At 50.0% G+C, this 17262-nt stretch overlaps 3 protein-coding genes across 3 annotated transcripts; all 3 read right to left on the minus strand.

Moving 5' to 3' along the window:
• Positions 1 to 3583: 3583 nt before the first annotated feature.
• Positions 3584 to 5314, minus strand: CCM_03081 (MFS multidrug transporter, putative; the record flags this gene model as incomplete). The annotated part of the gene is made up of 1 exon (XM_006668233.1): positions 3584 to 5314. The coding sequence occupies one exon, from the start codon at positions 5312 to 5314 to the stop codon at positions 3584 to 3586; it is 1731 nt and encodes a 576-aa protein (XP_006668296.1).
• A 2080-nt stretch (positions 5315 to 7394) lies between these two features.
• Positions 7395 to 8797, minus strand: CCM_03082 (FAD dependent oxidoreductase; the record flags this gene model as incomplete). The annotated part of the gene is made up of 3 exons (XM_006668234.1): positions 7395 to 7747; positions 7830 to 8714; positions 8767 to 8797. 3 exons carry the CDS (start codon positions 8795 to 8797, stop codon positions 7395 to 7397), a joined length of 1269 nt encoding a protein of 422 aa, XP_006668297.1.
• Positions 8798 to 14196: 5399 nt separating this feature from the next.
• Positions 14197 to 16773, minus strand: CCM_03083 (putative oxidoreductase; the record flags this gene model as incomplete). The annotated part of the gene is made up of 7 exons (XM_006668235.1): positions 14197 to 14377; positions 14449 to 14786; positions 14878 to 15011; positions 15106 to 15674; positions 15749 to 16103; positions 16195 to 16342; positions 16423 to 16773. The coding sequence occupies 7 exons, from the start codon at positions 16771 to 16773 to the stop codon at positions 14197 to 14199; spliced, it is 2076 nt and encodes a 691-aa protein (XP_006668298.1).
• Between the last annotated feature and the right edge of the window lie 489 nt (positions 16774 to 17262).

Raw genomic sequence — 17262 nt, forward strand, 5'->3', positions numbered from 1 at the left:
CCTGTAAAACGCCGCTCAAAAGTGCAAATGCTCTCGTTTCCGTCCCGTCGTACCAGAGCTGTAAAAGCCTACACACCAGAGTGTGTGCTTTTCATGACAGCAAGCCAGGCCTTTGAATGCAGCTTGTAGGTAAATTACCGATCTACACGACCGTAGTCGGCCTTGGGGAACTGAACTGGGGTGTCGTCAACGGCAGGTGGGCGGTAGGGCATGGCGACGGGCAGTACCGGAGGCGGGGAGCCGGCACCGCCGCCAGAGTGATACTGAGTCTCACTATCAAAAAACGCGCCGGCCGTGGTACGCGGGGGCAGGGCGCCGTAGCGGTTGGGATCCTGTTCGTCGTAGTGCCCGCCGCTGTATGGGTTGGGGATAGGGTCGGTGCCGTAGCGGTTGCTGTAGCTGCCGGCGGCGCCGCTGGGGCCGTCTTCGTGGTCATCCATGTGAACGCGCTCATACGCTTCGTCGCCATGGGGCGCCATGGAAAAGGCCTCCTTATCGGGGTCAATATCGTTGCTGCCGCCGCGAATCTTGCGGTTGCTGTAGCCCGGCAGGCTGCCATGAAAGCTATAGTAGCTCATGGTGTAGCCGCTAAGAAAGGTGCTGCCACCAAAGAGGAGGCTATGAGCAGGTCAGCGTGTGTAAATGTAGGGAAGGGTAGCTTGCAGACGGGGGGCGGCGACGCACGTGATGATGACGCCGAGGGCAACGACACCCTTGCTGATGCTGCAGCGGTTGCCACACAGGCCGGACGAGTTGTAGGCGGCCTGGGTCGCAAAGGCCGAGAGCCAGAGGATGACGCCAAAGAGGTCGACGGCGAGCATGGCGTGGACATTGGCGAAGCGCCGCGTGCGCTCAAAGCGCGGCGTCATGATGAGGTAGACCCATAGGGGTATGGAGATGAAGAACTGTAGCCGAGCAAAAATTAGCAGGCATGTCGGCTGGAGACTGAAATGTATGTGGTGTTGGGCTTACGGCGGCAAACGTCCAGCCATTGTTCCCGACAACCTTGGAGCCCTTGCCGGTGAAGACGACAATCTCGAGCACCCAGAGGACAAAGCTCAGGACAATCTGAGCAATGTGGAGGCCGAGCTTGATGGTCGGGACGCGATCTGGGTCAAACTCGATCATGGTGCTGGTGGTGCAAAAAACGGGTGGAAGGGCGACACAATGTACCGTCTGTCCAACGTTCCCAAGTAAACAAAATTATGTCGGCAGTGATGGGCCAATGCTTTGCCAGGCGTCACTGCGACTTATTGCTTTTTCCTTCGTCACTGTGTGGGATATAAAGGTTCGTATCTAGATCGGCGCTAATCGAGGCGAACGTGTTGCAGGAGGTATATGGTGGCGGCGATGTCGTCCGCTAATAAGACAGCTCTTCGAGGATGGAGTTGGCAGAGCGGGAGGGATGATTAAAAATATAGCCGTGATGGTAGGACGGTAAGGGGACGGAAGCGAGAGCAAGAATTCGAAGAAGGGCGACTTTGATCTGGTGTGACGAAGAAGGAGAAGGAGGCCAGGGATGAGGAAGAAACAGAGACAGAGAAAATAAGAAGAAAGAAAGAAGCCTGCGGGAGCTTAGCTTGCCGTGTCAGCCCAAGCCGAGCCAGCCAGTCAGTTGGCTGTGCGACAAGGCGGACCCCGGTTGCGCTCACAAAGCACTTTGTTACTGAGACTGACCTATAAAAAGACACAGGAAAAAGGACGACGTTGCCGCGGCCACGCAGGGTTCCACAGGGGTCAGCCTTGACTTACCTACCTATGTACATAACTACATAACTACCTAATTGTTACTACCTACTACGCACATGTCGCAATTGCTGCAAATGAACAACTTCCTCAAGAATTCAATAAAAACCTTCAACTCGGGCACATACGTCCTGGCTTATCAAACCCCCTCTACCGCGCAAGGACTTACGTACTGCCTTGTACCAGTGGGTGACGACATCTTGTCGCCCTGCTCCAGCGTGTTCAAGCCGCCATCCCCACTGCAGCGCTCAGCCACTGCTGCTGCGCCTCGACTGGACGCCTCAATCGCCGTCCAGACCCATCGCGATTGGCTTCTTGCAACGTCTGCATGTCTTGTATGTATTGTCTCATTGTCTCATGCGTACATGCGTCTAAAAGCAACCCGCAACATGCATACTTTATCCGTCTTCACGCGTCCTTTGTCACAGGCTCCCGAACAACTTGATCTTTCTTCCATCATCTGCTATCACCCTCGTGCATAGCCACAGCCCATCGCCAAGCATCTGCAACCGCATCCTCCACCATGCAAACGTCTACCATATACGGGTATCATAAATCTTGGCGGTTGCTTTCCCTGCACGCCACGAAACGTGTCGCCTTATGTACACTCCCCTTGTTCAATGATGCATCCATTACGCGCCCACATCACGCCACGCTCACAGGGCCGCCATGATGCCAAACACCACGGCCAGCACGCCCGCGCTCCAGCTCACCACCATCGCGCTGCCGCTGTCCTTGGGCGTCTTGGTCGCCGCCGTCGTCGTTCCTGATCCGTCCGTGGCCGCACCACCCGACGAGCCAGCCGCTTCCGAACTCGTCTGCGTCGTCTCCTCGGCTCTCGTCGTCGTGTCCGTAGAGGACAAGTCGTCCGCGGTACTGCTAAACACCGGCGTCGTGGGCAGCGGCGTCCCCTCCGATGTCGCCGTGGTCGTCGCCGTCCAGACCCCGCCCACGTCGGTCCGGTGCTGCGTGCACACGCTCTGCGCATAGTCGCACGCCGCGCCCGGCTGGCAGCACACCGTGACGCTGCTGCTGCTCCCAAACGTGCAAAACAGCGTCGCGCCCGCGCAGGCGTCGGCGCAAACGCCCACGCCCTGACTCTGCGCGCACTGGGCGCCCCGCGGGCAGCAACCGTTGCCGTCGCCGCACGCCGTCTTGCCCTCGCTGCACTCGTCTTGTTGCGCTCGCCGGTCTCGTGACAATGTCGCGGCGGGCGTGACCTTGGCTTCTCGGGCCTGTATTAGCACCGACTTGCAAAGGGCCGTCGGCGCCAAAAGCGACATGGTGGCTGTGGCGAGCTTCATGATGCGCGCGCACGTGTGTGTGCGTGTGGTTGTGGATAAGCTGAAGGGAGCGAAATCGCAACAATTGACTGTGTTGACTTAATGTTCAAAAGGGACTCGGTTTCAGAAAATCTGGCGATGAGCCGTAGTTATGTCTACTATTCCACACAACGCGAGGCTGAAAGGGATGCGCGCCAATGACGAAGTTGGTGAGCGCTATGCCAGACCGGGCAACGGCCGGCTCTAATTCAGCAAAGCCACCGGCCCTCCAAGGCCGCACTAGGCACACTGCGCCCGCACCGCGATGACCCATTAGTTGATGTGGGAGCTGATCTCTTCGTGGTGAAACGTATGACAAGCACTGACTCCAGTTTTCATTGTGCAACCATTGGAAAAGGCCGTTGTGGCATGTTTTTATGTACAGTCTACTATACCCTAGCCGTAAACCCATCTTGGGATAAGCGAACAACGCCGTTGTTGATAAGACAAAGCCAGAAGAAAAGAAAACAACCGCCCAAGAAAAATGGAATGTCTTTCCCCGAACCGCACTACTTCTACCTTCTCGATAGGTTGTTGTGGAGCTTGTGCTCGCGCATCAGGGCAATCGTCAACGTCGCCGCTATGGCTAGGCCAAGCATGGTGAGTGAAACGCTGTGAAAGGCGTCGACAAAGGACTGGATGACGCCGTCGTGCCAGCCAGGCGGCAGACGCTTGAGCTCGTCGAGGCTCTCCCTGATGCGGCGAATCTCGTCGACGGCGCCGGGCCGGTCGCCGAAGCGCGCCCACAGCCTGGCCTGCAGGACGTTTTGGTAGACGGCGGAGCCGACAGTGACGCCGAGGGTTGAGCCGATGCTGCGGGCCATGTAGGTGCCGCTGGTGACGACGGCCTGGTGGGCGTGGTCGACGGCGGCAATGGCGGCGAGCAGGGTGACGGTGAGCATGGCGCCGTAGCCGGCGCCCGAGAGGAAGAAGCTGACGCTGAAAAGCCGGACGGGGGTGGTGGCGTCGAGCAGCGCAAAGAGGACGACGCCGACGGTGACGGTCAGCGTGCAGGTGACGCCCATGGCCCAGTAGCGGCCGGTGCGCTTCATGACGAGCCCCGCGGTGACGGAGCCGATCGAGGCGCCGACGGACGAGGGCAGCAGCTGCAGGCCGGCCGTGGTGGCGGTGCTGCCGAGAATCTGCAGAAACAGCGGCCCGTAAAAGAGACCCATCATGATGAGCATGGTGACGAGAAAGTTGGTGGCGCACGCGGCGAGCACGGTGCGGTCAGCGAGCAGCCGCACGGGGATGACGGGCTGGCGTGCGACGCTGCCCTCCCACCACAGGAAGACGGCGAAGAGGACGAGGGCGACGGAGATGGTGGCGAGCGGCAGCGGGTGCGTCCACGGCACCAGGTTGCCGCCGGCGTTGAGCCCGAGCAGCATGAGCACAAGAAACGAGACGGTGAGCAGGACGCCGCCAAAGTCGATGCGGGCGAGCCGGGTCTTGTCGCTCTGCTTGGGCTGCACGTCGACCATGAGGTACACGACGAGGGCGGAGACGAGCACGGGCGGGACCTGGACCAGAAACGCCAGGCGCCAGCCCATGCGGGTGTGGTCCTGGATCAGGCCGCCAAAGACGCCGCCGAGCATGGCGCCGGAGCCGTACGCGAGGTTGCCGAGGCCCTGGACGATGCCGCGGCGGCGCAGCGGGACCAGGTCGGAGGCGAGAAAGGTCGAGATGCTCATGAGCCCGCCGCCGCCGATGCCGGCGACGACGCGGCCGGCGATGAGCGTGGCCGGGTCGCGGGCCAGGCCGCACAGCAGGTTGCCGGCGGCGAAGAAGAGGTTGCTCAGGACGAGGCCCGGGCCGCGGCCGAAAATATCCGTCAGCCGGCCCGAGATGGGCTGGCAGGCGGCATTGGCGATGAAGTAGGCCGACGCGAGCCAGGACAGCAGGCTGAGGGAGTGGAAGTCGCTGGCGATGGGGCCGGAGAGCGTAGCGATGATGGTGGAGTCGACGGCGCCGAGGAAGACGCCGACCCAGGCGGAGCCCATGATGAGGAACAGCCGCAGCGTCGAGATTTCCTCGGCGATGACGGTCAGCTCGTCATCCTCGTCGGTGGCGGCGTCATGGCCATGTTGTGTCGCGTCGTGGCACGGTTGGGGTTGAGGTGTGCCGGGTGGTGAGGCTGCGCGCAGCAGCGGCCTGCTTTCGGTGGTGCTGTTGTCGTGGGGGGGTTGCGCAGCCTCTTGGTCGTCGTCTGCGTGCGCCGATGGCTGCATGCTGGGCTGTCTCGCCATGGGGGCAAAAGCCAGCAGCGTCGACGTCCTCACAAAAGGGAACAACTGTCGAAAATTTCGTAAAGAGCAATGGTAGAGAAGAAGGGAAAGAAATTTGCACAAGACTTGTGCAAACGGAATCTCTGAACCTTGGTGGACGCTAGCCTGCCGGCCGGAATAGCGCTCCCTGGTGCTTGTTTCCAGGCGCGGGCTACCTAAAAGACGCTGACGACGAGTTCCCCACAGGGCGCGCCCGTGCTTCTTTCGGCCGAGAAGTTGATGGTGAGGAACAAGAGCGAGATGAAGAACGAGAAGCGGCGCAAAAGATACTTTTAAGAGATGGGAGGGGTTTGAATATACATATTGACGAGCAGCTAAGGAGAACAAAGATGAACAAAAATGAACATGAAAAAAAAATCGAAAAAATCGAAATGATACCATCCTAGGGCCCGCGGTTTATTATCACACACGTTGGGGGAACGAGCAAATTCGCTGGCGGTTTAGTTAGAGTGATGGATGGCCGACGATCCACTGCTCGCTCAACCACCATTCCCAAAGGGGCTGTCGATGCCGCCCGCCCGCGACGCCGCATCGTGGTCCGCCCGCGGCTTGGGTTCCCCGAGGGGTTGCGAAACGGGCTGATTGAATAGGGGAATAGGTAGGGCCGCACAACGGGAAGCCTCGTTCGTTGCCTTGGTGCTCGTTTCAACCACTTTGTTGCAAGTATTGAACCGCGCCAGAACCGAGCCATGCGGACTTGGGGGATGTAAGAATGGCCATGTAATTCGCAGACCGTCCCCTTTCTTTTTTTTGTTCCTCTACATGCAATAGGCCGGTCTCTATCATGGACCGTTGCGGCTACTCGCAAACCCGGTGTCAGCCCGCAACCACAGGGCATCACGGACCGATTCGTCCATTGTTCGGTTTGTTTCACCCAGCGAGAGACCGGATAAGAAGCTGCCCAGAAAGACGAGTTTGCCGTCGCGATTGGTGCAAAAGCGGGCAAGCGTCTCGTCTCAGCCCAGCCAATAACACAACTTATCTGCTGGGCACCCGGGTTACCATGTTGAAGCTGCCAGGACGCGTGGCAACGCCTTCTCACTGACTTGTTGGAATGCCGGTTTGACAAAGAGGCGAAGAACTGCAATACCGTCTACAATGCTAGAATAGGAGTGTAGTCATGTACGGGTACGAGTCTCGCGGAAAAAAGGCAATGTAAATGCATGTCTCGGTTCCAGATTGCGTGGAGTCGTCCTCAGCCCGCAGCCTCAAATGCAAGTCTTTTTTGCCCATGTTCATGCAACGCAAAGTACAATTTTTGTCTCGAATAGACTAGCCCATCCCAGTACAGTGGAAAGACATGTCGATCCCCTTTTGCAATATCCTCCTCGTCCTTGCCCTCCCACAGTAACCAACTAGCCCCGTGTAAGCCGATCATCTTTCGGTAACTACGGGCCAGCTCTTGCTTTGTACAACCCACTGCCGCCCGCTCCTGGATATTTCTCCCACCACGACTCGAGAACATGCTTGTCCCTGACCGCTCTTGCCTGCCGCCTCGCCGGCGTCGTTGCTGATGCGGACATGAACGGCAAAGGGGCGGTCTGGCCGGCTCGGAAGTCTCTGTTGCTGCTAGTTAGATCACGGCGCGAAGACGGCATATGCCAGCACATACAGCCTCCGAGGCTGATCGAGTTTCGGCGGCCGCGGTGCCAAGCCGATGCACCGAGTCATTGACGAACCATGAAAACTTCAACAAATTCAAGGCTACCTACATCGAGATTGCAATTCACTCCTTGCATATCGAGCGACACTTGATGGCGGAAGCTAAACGATACGCCGTCCAGTACAGTGATCGCTGGTGGTCAGAGTGACCTGACAGAATAGGGTATGATATACTTTGTCCACGTTGCGCGTCGCAGCCGGACAACGGGTTTCTTTTTCCAGTCTCGGAACGCCCAGCCAATATAATTTTTCAGCTCCCCTCACCGCATGCGACTTGGCAGTATCAAACGGTCTGTACTTGATTCCGACACCTCGACGAGATCGCCAATGCGCATACACACCCTGCCTCAATGGATAGCTGCGGTATGCATGCTTCCCCCTATACCTTGAACTTTCTTGGGTCCAGATTGTCGATATTCGCGCTCCTGGCCTCGCCGTCCAACACAATCTCCGACACGAGCTTTCCCGTCGCCGGCGCGTTCTGGATGCCCCAGCACGTGTGGCCCGACGCGACGTAGAGGCCCGACACCGTCGTCTTGCCAATCAGCGGGCCGCTCTCCTGCCCGAAGCGCATGTGCCGCGGGAGGTAGCATGCCTGCCTAGCCTTGACGGGCGCGGCGCCGAGCACACGGCTAAAGGTGCCAATGTAAGCTGCGAGGTCCTCGCAGAGGTCCTCGTCGTGGCGCACGTCGTCGACCACGTCGGGCAGCGGGACAAGCGTGTCGGGTTCACCTGTACATTTCATAGCGGTTGTCAGTTTCAACGCACCGGCCGCAGCTATGATGGAGGAAGGGCGGGGGAAAAGGGAGCTTACCGCAAGCGTAGGCCTCGTTAAACGGGCGCGCGTAAATCTCGGGGTCAACTCGGCCCTTGTGCATGCGCTTCTGCCCTTTGGCGGCGCGGTGCGCCGGCACGAAGCTCCGGGGCAGCTCAACGTCGGTAAAGACGGCAAAGGGGCTGAGGTCCGCCTCATAGACGACGCTGTGCGCGCGCAGGCCGTCGATCTTGGACCGCGGCAGCAGCCTGCCTGTCCACGGCCCGGCAGCCACGACGAGGTCAGTAACACCGTCCAGCGCCCGCGTCTCCCCAGTCGTGCGGTCCTTGTACTCGACGCCGTGCACTTTTTCCCCCGTCGTCTTGATGGCCGTGACCTGCGCCTTGGTACGCGTTGTGACGCCTGCCGCGGCCGCGAGACTGGCCATGGCCAGGGTGAAGTGGTGCGGGTGCACCTGCGCCGTGTCGGCGCCGCGCGCCATCTCCGCCCAGTCGAGGACGACGTCGCCGTCGACCCAGTCGAGCGCGTCCGGCAGGGGCGCATCCTCGAGCCGGTTTTGCGCGGCCGTGTCCTGCTTTGGCAGCTTGTCCCATGACTTGCCGCCCTCCTCACCGGCGGCCGCGCGCTGCATCGCGGATACCTTGCTCTCGGGCACCGAGGCCGAGATGCTCCCGCACTGGACCTTGCGGTAGCCCCATCTCGCGGGCCCGTCGTGCTCGGCGGCGAGCTCGGCGTGGAGCCGAAACGACAGTGGCACAAGGCACGCCGGGTAGGCCCAGAGCGCGAGCAAGCCGCCGGACTTGCCGGACGCGCCCGTGGCAATGGCGGAGCCGGCTTCGAGGATGGTGATGGTGTGCAGGGTGGGGTTGAACTTGGGATGGCGCGTGAGGAAGTAGGCGGTGGTGTTGCCGATGATACCGCCGCCTGCACAAACAGTATCAGCAAGTGGCGCTTAGTGCGGGCGGCGGTGACTGACCGATAATGACAATGTTGCGCTTCCCGTCCATTTTGAAAGTCTTGTTGAGAAATTGAGGAGGGTCTAGCAGATACTGGCACTGGGAAGGGTTACATGTACCAGACTCTGGAACGAGACGTCGTCATGTTGAAAAAGTTGAAGTTGTCTTGAGATCGATCGGCCAGCCCAGTTTGCTAGTGTATGACTGTTAGAGACTGTGCGAAGATAAAGATGATCTATTCTTAGGCTATACGCTATATAGCCCTATCTATCTAACTAGGCCACTAGGCTCTAGAATAGCTACACACTATAGGTACTACTATCTAGATATTAATATCCTTATTAGATATAAAGTAATTTATTCTTTTATCTATCTAAATTTAAATATAACTCTTATAAATAACTATTATATTTTAGTTAATCTCTTATTAAATAATTATAACCTATTTTATTATCTTTTTATAGTCTATAGCTTTTAATTATATTCTTTTTAGCTAATAACTTCTAAATTAAAAAAAAAGAATACTATTTTATTATATTCTTTATAGTAAATTATTATAGCTTTATTTATTCTTAATATATTATTATTTTATATATTAAGCCTAGTCTTTTAAAATTATTAAGTATTATAACTATTTCTTTATTTCTTAATTTATTTTATAGGCTTTATATTAGCTATCTAATAAAATAGCTAAAATTATAATAATTAGCCTTTTAAGTAGCTTAATATATTATTATTAATTTTTTTTATAATATAATAAATATTTAAATAGTATATTTATTTATATATTAATAAAGAAAAAAAACTATAATATTATAGCTATATTTATAATTAACTTTTTAGCTTTTTATAAATTTAGTTATATATTAAGGTATATAAGATGCTTAAGTGGAAGGAATGGAAGGTCTATTGAATACGAGTTGCAAGTAGGAAAAGTAGATTAAATAGGTAAAAGAAGAAGGAAGAAGAATTATAGTATTAATAACTATAAAGATTATATATAAATTGTATAGAGGGATTACCGTGCTTTATAGCTAGAGACTGTGGAGACCTTTCTTCTACTTCTAAATAACTGCTAAATACTCTAATATAGGGCTAACATAGGTATTCCAAAGCATCCGAAAGGAGGCGTTAAAGGTATTCTAGAGTATTTAAGAGTTATATAACTTCCTTATATCTTATGCAATAGTTATCTAAATTGTGTAAAAGTGGGTCCATTATAATAGGAAAGATTAGGGCATTTTTATAGTATATATAATTATACTATTATCCCTTATATTATCTCTATAATCTTTTATAATTTACTATAATTTTTTAAGATTACTTATTATAATATTAAGAGTAGTACTATTAGTATAAGAGCTTTTTACTAAAGGTATAAGCCTTATATAATAGGGAACTTATAAGGTACTATAGTTAGTTAGTATAATACTAGGAGACTTAAGTACCTACTAAGTACTACTAAATTTAGTATTTTAAAGACTATTATAGCTATATAAAAACGCGATTAATATATATATCTTAATAGCTATAAAAGGGCGTTTTTTTAAGCGAATTAGTAACTATTAAGAGGCTTTAAGACCCTTACTAGCAGCAGCGGTAGCGCGACTAGCAATAGTGCTAGTAATAGTAATAGTGCTAGTATTAGTAGGGAGAGTAGAGTAGGCTGTAGCCATGGCGGGGATAGAATATATTAGGTAGTTGAAAATATACTTCTATTTATATATAGCATCCACTATAATCTATATACCTTCACAAAATACACTAGTACTAGTAGTGTTATATAAGGCTTATACCCTTAGTAAAAAGCTCTTATACTAATAGCACTACTTAATATTAAAAGGTAAAGTCTGCTAGTTTTTACTACTAAATTAAATAGTAAATATTGCTACCTTTAGTAGGGAAAACTAGTAGGGTAGCTCTTTTTCTAATAGAAATATTCATATAACAAACGCTACTATAGGGGGGTATAGGAATATAATAATATAGAAGAGTAGATACCTAGTATAGTGTTAAGGGCTAGGCTACCAAGCCTGCCCTGGTCCTTCCAGAGTGGCCAGCGCGGAGCCCCTAAAGGGGGCCCTTATAGGGTGGATATACCTTACCTAAGGGTACCTTAGTAAGTTCGGCTAAGGGTGGCATCCCTTAGATAAGGTAGCCCCATTTCTTTTAAATATATACAATATAACTAACCCTAACCCTAACTAACTATTATTATATACTATTAACCCTAAGTAACTACTAGCCTAAATACCTAACTACTAACCTAACTACTAACCTAACTACTAACCTAACTACTAACTTAACTAGATTAGTTATAAACCGATTAGTAATTAGTTATAAACCGATTAGGAATTGGTTATATACTGATTGACCTTTATATAGTGTATATTAGAAATTAGTGGGGCAACGTTAGCTAAGGGATGCTACCCTTAGCCGAACTCACTAAGGTACCCTTAGGTGAGATACTGCCTGCCTTATAGGTGCAACTAGGCAACAATCGGTCAGTATTGTTGTTACGAATCCTTTTGCCTTCCTTAGTCAAGTGGGTAAGAGGGTTGTGCGCCGTAAGGCCCACTGATGGCAGAAGTGCTGGTTGCTACTGGAGCCCTCCAGGCCAGTCCATCACATATAGTAAGAATAAAGAATAAGCTATAGGGTTTAGCCTAATTAGGATAATAGGTTATATAACCTAGGATAAGTAATCAATAGATTACTTATTAATTAAGATAATTAAGAATTAATAGATAAGTAAAGAATTAGAAGAATTATTTCTTATTTCAGAGAAATGAATCATTACCTCTCTTTTATAAATACTAACTATTTCTACTTTAACTAATATCTACTATATATATAAATATATTATAATTTACTTAGTTATTTAGCTTATTAGGACTATTAAATAAAGTAAATAGTAATAACTTATTATCTATATAATCTATTTATTCCTTTAATTATTTACTAAACTTATACTAACTAAAAATTTACTAGTCTATATATTACTACTATTAGTATATTCTATTCTTTTATATTATTAGTCTTATATTAATAAGTAAATAAGTAGTTATTATAACTTATAAAGGCTTTAGAAGATAATAGAAAGTTCTAATTTTTAATAAAGTAGAATTAAGGTATATTTAAATATAATAAAGTAATATAATAATATTAATTTAATTCCTAATACTTAAGATAATAACTAATAAATGCTGTCTTTCCTTAATAGCTAGGATTAATAGGTCTATATCCCTTAAAAGTAGGTCTTCTACCTACGCGCTAGCTAATAAGGGGCTAGCTTCGAGTTGCCTGCTTTCGCAGGGTCAACAAAATGTATTTACTAGCATTCATTATAAGAAATAATAGTTCAACCCCTAACAGTTATTGGTTGCGTACCTAGGTAGGCTACCGACGATAAATTTTTTATGGGAAATCTTTTGGCGCTTGCATGGCATGGATGGGCCGACGAATAGCAGATTGTCGCAGCGCTATAAAAATAATGCTGTGATCCTGAGTTCGACTCGAATTACTTATAAATCTAAAATTCGGTCTAATTGTATAATTTTCACATACGCCCTACGCTAAAATAACGCCCCCCTAGTCACTAAAGTACCTTTTCAACCAGGGTTAGAACCAGGTCGAACTAGGGTATAGAGAGCTAATTAGAGCGCTATTATCAGGCCTTCTTTCCCTGAAAAAGTTGAGTCAATTGGGCTGCAGAAATCTGTAAGCCAACTTATAGATTTCTCAATTCTATAATACTTCTATTAGGCCCTATAGCAGACGCTAGCGTTAAGGTACCGACGTCAACTCACTCATAAAACTCAGGATCAGGGCATTATTAATATAGAGTATAAAGTAAATGTTTGTAAATCGATTGATACTAATATATAGATGCATAACACGAGATCCGTAAGTGCTATATCTAAGTATAGTAGATCCTTTTCCTATAAAGGTTTATATGTGAGCGTTTTACCTGTATAATAGGAACGGTGAGTCTGCTACCTTGAAGAAAGGTTACCGCGTTGGGACACTGCCGGTCGCTGTATGCTAGGTGCTGAAAGCATTATGATCAAGTTCTGACAATGCCAAGCTTCAGAGGCAGCCTGGGGTAGACGCACATTCTTAGGATTGGATCTCAATGGCTACTATTTACAGCCAAAACCCGCTATGCTAAGGAACTGTTATTGACCGGCCTTTGCGCCTTGCTCTAGCTGTAAAGTAAAGTACTTTTATTTTGACTAAACTGGGGGTACTTTATCGCAGTGCCTTTATGCGCAGCAATAGTCCTATTGTTGGATCAAAGGTGTATTCGAATACAATAAAACAGCAATAATAAGATCAATTTGGTTCCTGATGATTGAGATAACTAACTGTCAAACGCTGCCTTCCTCGATGGCTGGAAGTCAAGGAAGACCCACGAAGTGGGTCTTCCACCCAGAACTGGCCAATCAGAGGCCAGCGTCGAGTTGGCTGCTTCAACACTCGCACTTTCTCTCTTTGTGGCTTCGCAAGCAGGCCCAATTCGCTCAAAAACGCAATAAAATCCATTCTACTTGATGTTGTCAGCACCGGAGCCTTGTTCTTCCGTTCCGGATCAATTTTCAGCTAACCAGAGCCCTCTTTTCTCTCGCGTATACGACCTCTCGGCTGGAGGGGAGGATCATGACCACTGTGATTGCGATTGAGTGGCTGTTGACAATCTGACGGATGTTGATAATCGTTTTATCCATCGTTCCTCCAGAAGCTTTCAACTTGTTGATGATTGTCATGTCCCTCGTCCCTCTGGAAGCTTTCAAACTTGTTGATGATTAGCCCCTTCTTTATCCTCTTCTTCTTCTTCTCGGCCGGTTCTTATTATCGATGGTTGATGTCAACGAGCGGCAGGAATCGGGCTCGTTTGGTTGATGGTTGATCCTTCCAGGAAGGTCCTGGTTAAGTGCAGGTGGCTTCGTTCAGCGACAAGCACTCCAATCAGGTCCTTCGAAGGAAGTTTTCTCGTGATGTTTGGTCCTTCTGGAAAGGTCCTAGGTCAAGTGCAGGTGGCTGCTTCGGCGACAGGCACTTCAATCAGTCCCTTCAAAGGTTCGTTTTCTCGTGATGGACGATGCGGCAAGAGATCTCCGTAGGCCGCAGCAAACGGCGATCTTTTGCCTTAGGTAGCACGGAGGAATAGTAATCAGTCTGTCTCTTCTTTCATCCTAAGGTTTGACAACCACTGATCAGTGTTGGATCAAAGGTGTATTCGAATACAATAAAACAGCAATAATAACTTCGAATACGATAAAGCAATAATAACGTCAATTTGGTTCCTGATGATTGAGATAACTAACTGTCAAACGCTGCCTTCCTCGATGGCTGGAATCAAGGAAGACCCACGAAGTGGGTCTTCCACCCAGCACTGGCCAATCAGAGGCCAGCGTCGAGTTGGCTGCTTGCGGTTCAACACCTATAATCTACCCAAAGAGCAACTTATCCAAGAGCTCATTCGAGAAGAGCTTGCGTCTGTCTTCCTCCGCCCATCCATGCTCATGCTCAATCTTTTTCAGGGCATTCTTAAATTCGATGATTTCATTCGTATAACTTTTCGATCGGAGATGATCCATCCAGGGCTTTCCGTCCACCTTATACTGCTGCCTGTAATGCCAAAGAGGTTAATAATGCGACAAGTGTTGAGGGGGTGCAGAGCCAGATCGAAGGCGTCTTACCATTCCTTAGCCCAGTGCGGTCTAATATTCAGGTCTTTCCACGAGTTGTCATGATTCTTCAGCGCCATCCAACGGTCAAGTATCTTCTGGGCAAACTGCTCCCATTCGTCCGCCATGTATAGCGGGGTCAGTACTTCAATCGAGCAAGTTCCGAGCTTGTTACCCCTCTGCGGTGCCATGATTACGTCGCTGCCTCCCATAATCCGCATCTCGAGCGGCATGCGCATAGGGCACGTTTTCATTGTCTCGGGTTTATATACCTCAAGAATAGCCTGCCACCAGGCTCTTCGAGCAATATCCAGGTTGGGTTTGCTGGCATCGTCGGGCTTAGCTGGAAGCTATTCGCACTCTCAGTTAACAACGCCAGACGGTCGAAACACAACAGAAGACCATGGGTTATCTAAGAGAATTTGCTTCGTGTTAACTTACGGGTATTTCCACCTCTAGATCCCTGACCCGGAAATTCTGAATTCCGCGGCGAAAGTGGAGCGCATCAGAGAGTGGTGTGAGAATGTGGCTGTCCAAATTGTTCGTTGGCGGAAGCACATTCATCGCCGTGGTAGCTAGTGCCTATTAGTCAAAACTTTTGCGTACGGGAAAGAGATTATGAGCAAGAGGAAGTTCTGCGGGTGCTGGGGTTGAGAAAACTTCACTTACACAGCCAAGTGGTCGCCTTTACTGCGTCCTCATCTGTGGCTCTGGGTGCGCTTTCATGGGCCCACTCGATCGCAAAGCTCTTAACGGCTTGGTCTTGAATCTCTGTGTCCGAAGGATATGGCTTAGCCTTCTTCATCTCGGCATCTTCAGTGGTCAGACGCCACGTATTGACCCAGACTTGTTCGTGGAGCGGAAACCAGAACCACTCAGCATAGTAATCTTCAAGAGCGCGTTTCTCAAAGTCATTGACCAATTTTTGAAGTTTGGGCTTTAGTGTTTCATACTTTTTCTTGAGAGTGGCAGGAAGGTCGGATGCCATGTCGTCAGGTGGTGGAATGGCTTCCAGGATGTGCATTTTCTTGGGCTCCAGTTTAGCGACTGACATCTTCTCTAGCCGGAGAGTCAAGTGGGTGACAACACCGAGCAGTCCAAAGCAGCCACTCGCAGCTGCGAGCATGTCATTGCCGTTTGCTGATTTATCGATCCTCTTGCTCTCGCCGTTTGCATCAACATACTCGATCCCTTCGACTAAATCGCTGAGGGTCTTCAACTTGTGTCCTGCGCCGTGACTATTCGCCCACGTTAGTAGCTTTCGCCATTATATTGTCAAGCATAATGAAAAGACTGGAGGGAACAAACGAACCAAATTGGGGCATTACTCCCACCGAATGTGATCTCTACCATAATCACATTGAGCGGCAACGTCCACTTTTTGTTCTGCAGGCACCATCTCCTGAAGTCCTCGTTGGTCGTTGCACAGCCCACGCGGACGAGACCTGGATGGTCCGGCACCTCTTTGATCTCATTCAGCTCCGTTTTAATAGAAGCGTAGTAGCCCTCAGCCTCTTTGTTTCGGAGATCCTGATCGAAGTCAAAAACTCCCTGTCCCTTCTTCGGCCCTTGAAGGATGGCTCGATCAAGCGGTAACGTAGATATGAGGATGAATGGGTGACTCTTATCGGCATTCTCACGTCCAAAGATGGAAGACCACGAATGACCTTTCAATATGTTAGTTAATGGTCGAGGTTGCTTAGTTGGATGAGAATCTCCCATCTTAAGAGCCAGAAACAGCACGAAAGGTAGACTTACGATATCCGGCGACTCGAACGCCATAGTTGTGAGCTTTGGCATACTTGACAACCATTTGAACGCCGCGAACAGTTCCAGGAATGCAAGTCAAGTGGGGAGAGTTCTCAACAGTCTTGCCCCAGTTTTGAAAGCTCAACCCTTCGAAGCACTATTCGTAGTTGCCTATTGTCAATATCATATCATTGCAGCTTGGATTTTCAGTACGAGAGAAGTGCTTGAGGAACCTACTGGCACTAGAGTATTGCTGCCCGGGTCATGGAGCATGAGATCGACCGGTTTGGCACCTGATTCCGTAACATTTGCGCCTGCACCCAGGAGCTCGAGACTCTGCTGGTAACCGACAGACGTGGGTAGGCGGCATGGAACATCTGTAGCTAATTCATGTAGACAGCGACCTTCCGCAAAGGTAAGCAGCATTCTCTGTTGATCGACCGAGTATCTCTTAAGGACATTCTCAAAGAGCTCCTTGTCGTGCTTCCGAGCCAAATTCATGAACTCGCGAAGGCCATTCTCGTTGGAAATGTCAAGGCCGTTTACCCTCTGAAGGATTGTATCGATGGGATTGGTCTTGGCAGCCATAATGATATGTTGCAAAGCAGATTTGAAGAATAGGAACGTTTGTTATCTGAGTGTTGAGGTGAAAATGAAAGGACATTAGAACTACTACCTGAGGGCGCGCGCTTGATTTAAGTACTCAATACAGCAGAGCTCTCGGTGTCAGGTGACGAGGAAGGAGCTCTCACCGTTGCACCCAAGAGTGGCCTGTACTGATGCTAGAAACGTGACGCAAGGCCTGAGATGGATGTCTTCTAAACGCTCACCAGCATGGCGAGCCTAGCGTCACAAATCTTCGAATGAAAAATATAAGCATCATGCAACCCCAATGTAGCTATCCGTTCGTATGTCAGGTATCAATGTTCCCCTAGGAGGGATTCCTGCGCCTAACGGAACTGCGTGGCTGGCTGAGCTGCACCTGGGGTGATCACTCACTGCTTGATTTAAATGGCAGTGGATGCGTTTTTCCTTGATCCTAACTCAACCAAATGACATGTCCCTAAATTGCTAGTC

Source organism: Cordyceps militaris, assembly GCF_000225605.1.
Source record: "Cordyceps militaris CM01 unplaced genomic scaffold CCM_S00002, whole genome shotgun sequence".
NCBI lineage: Eukaryota > Fungi > Ascomycota > Sordariomycetes > Hypocreales > Cordycipitaceae > Cordyceps > Cordyceps militaris.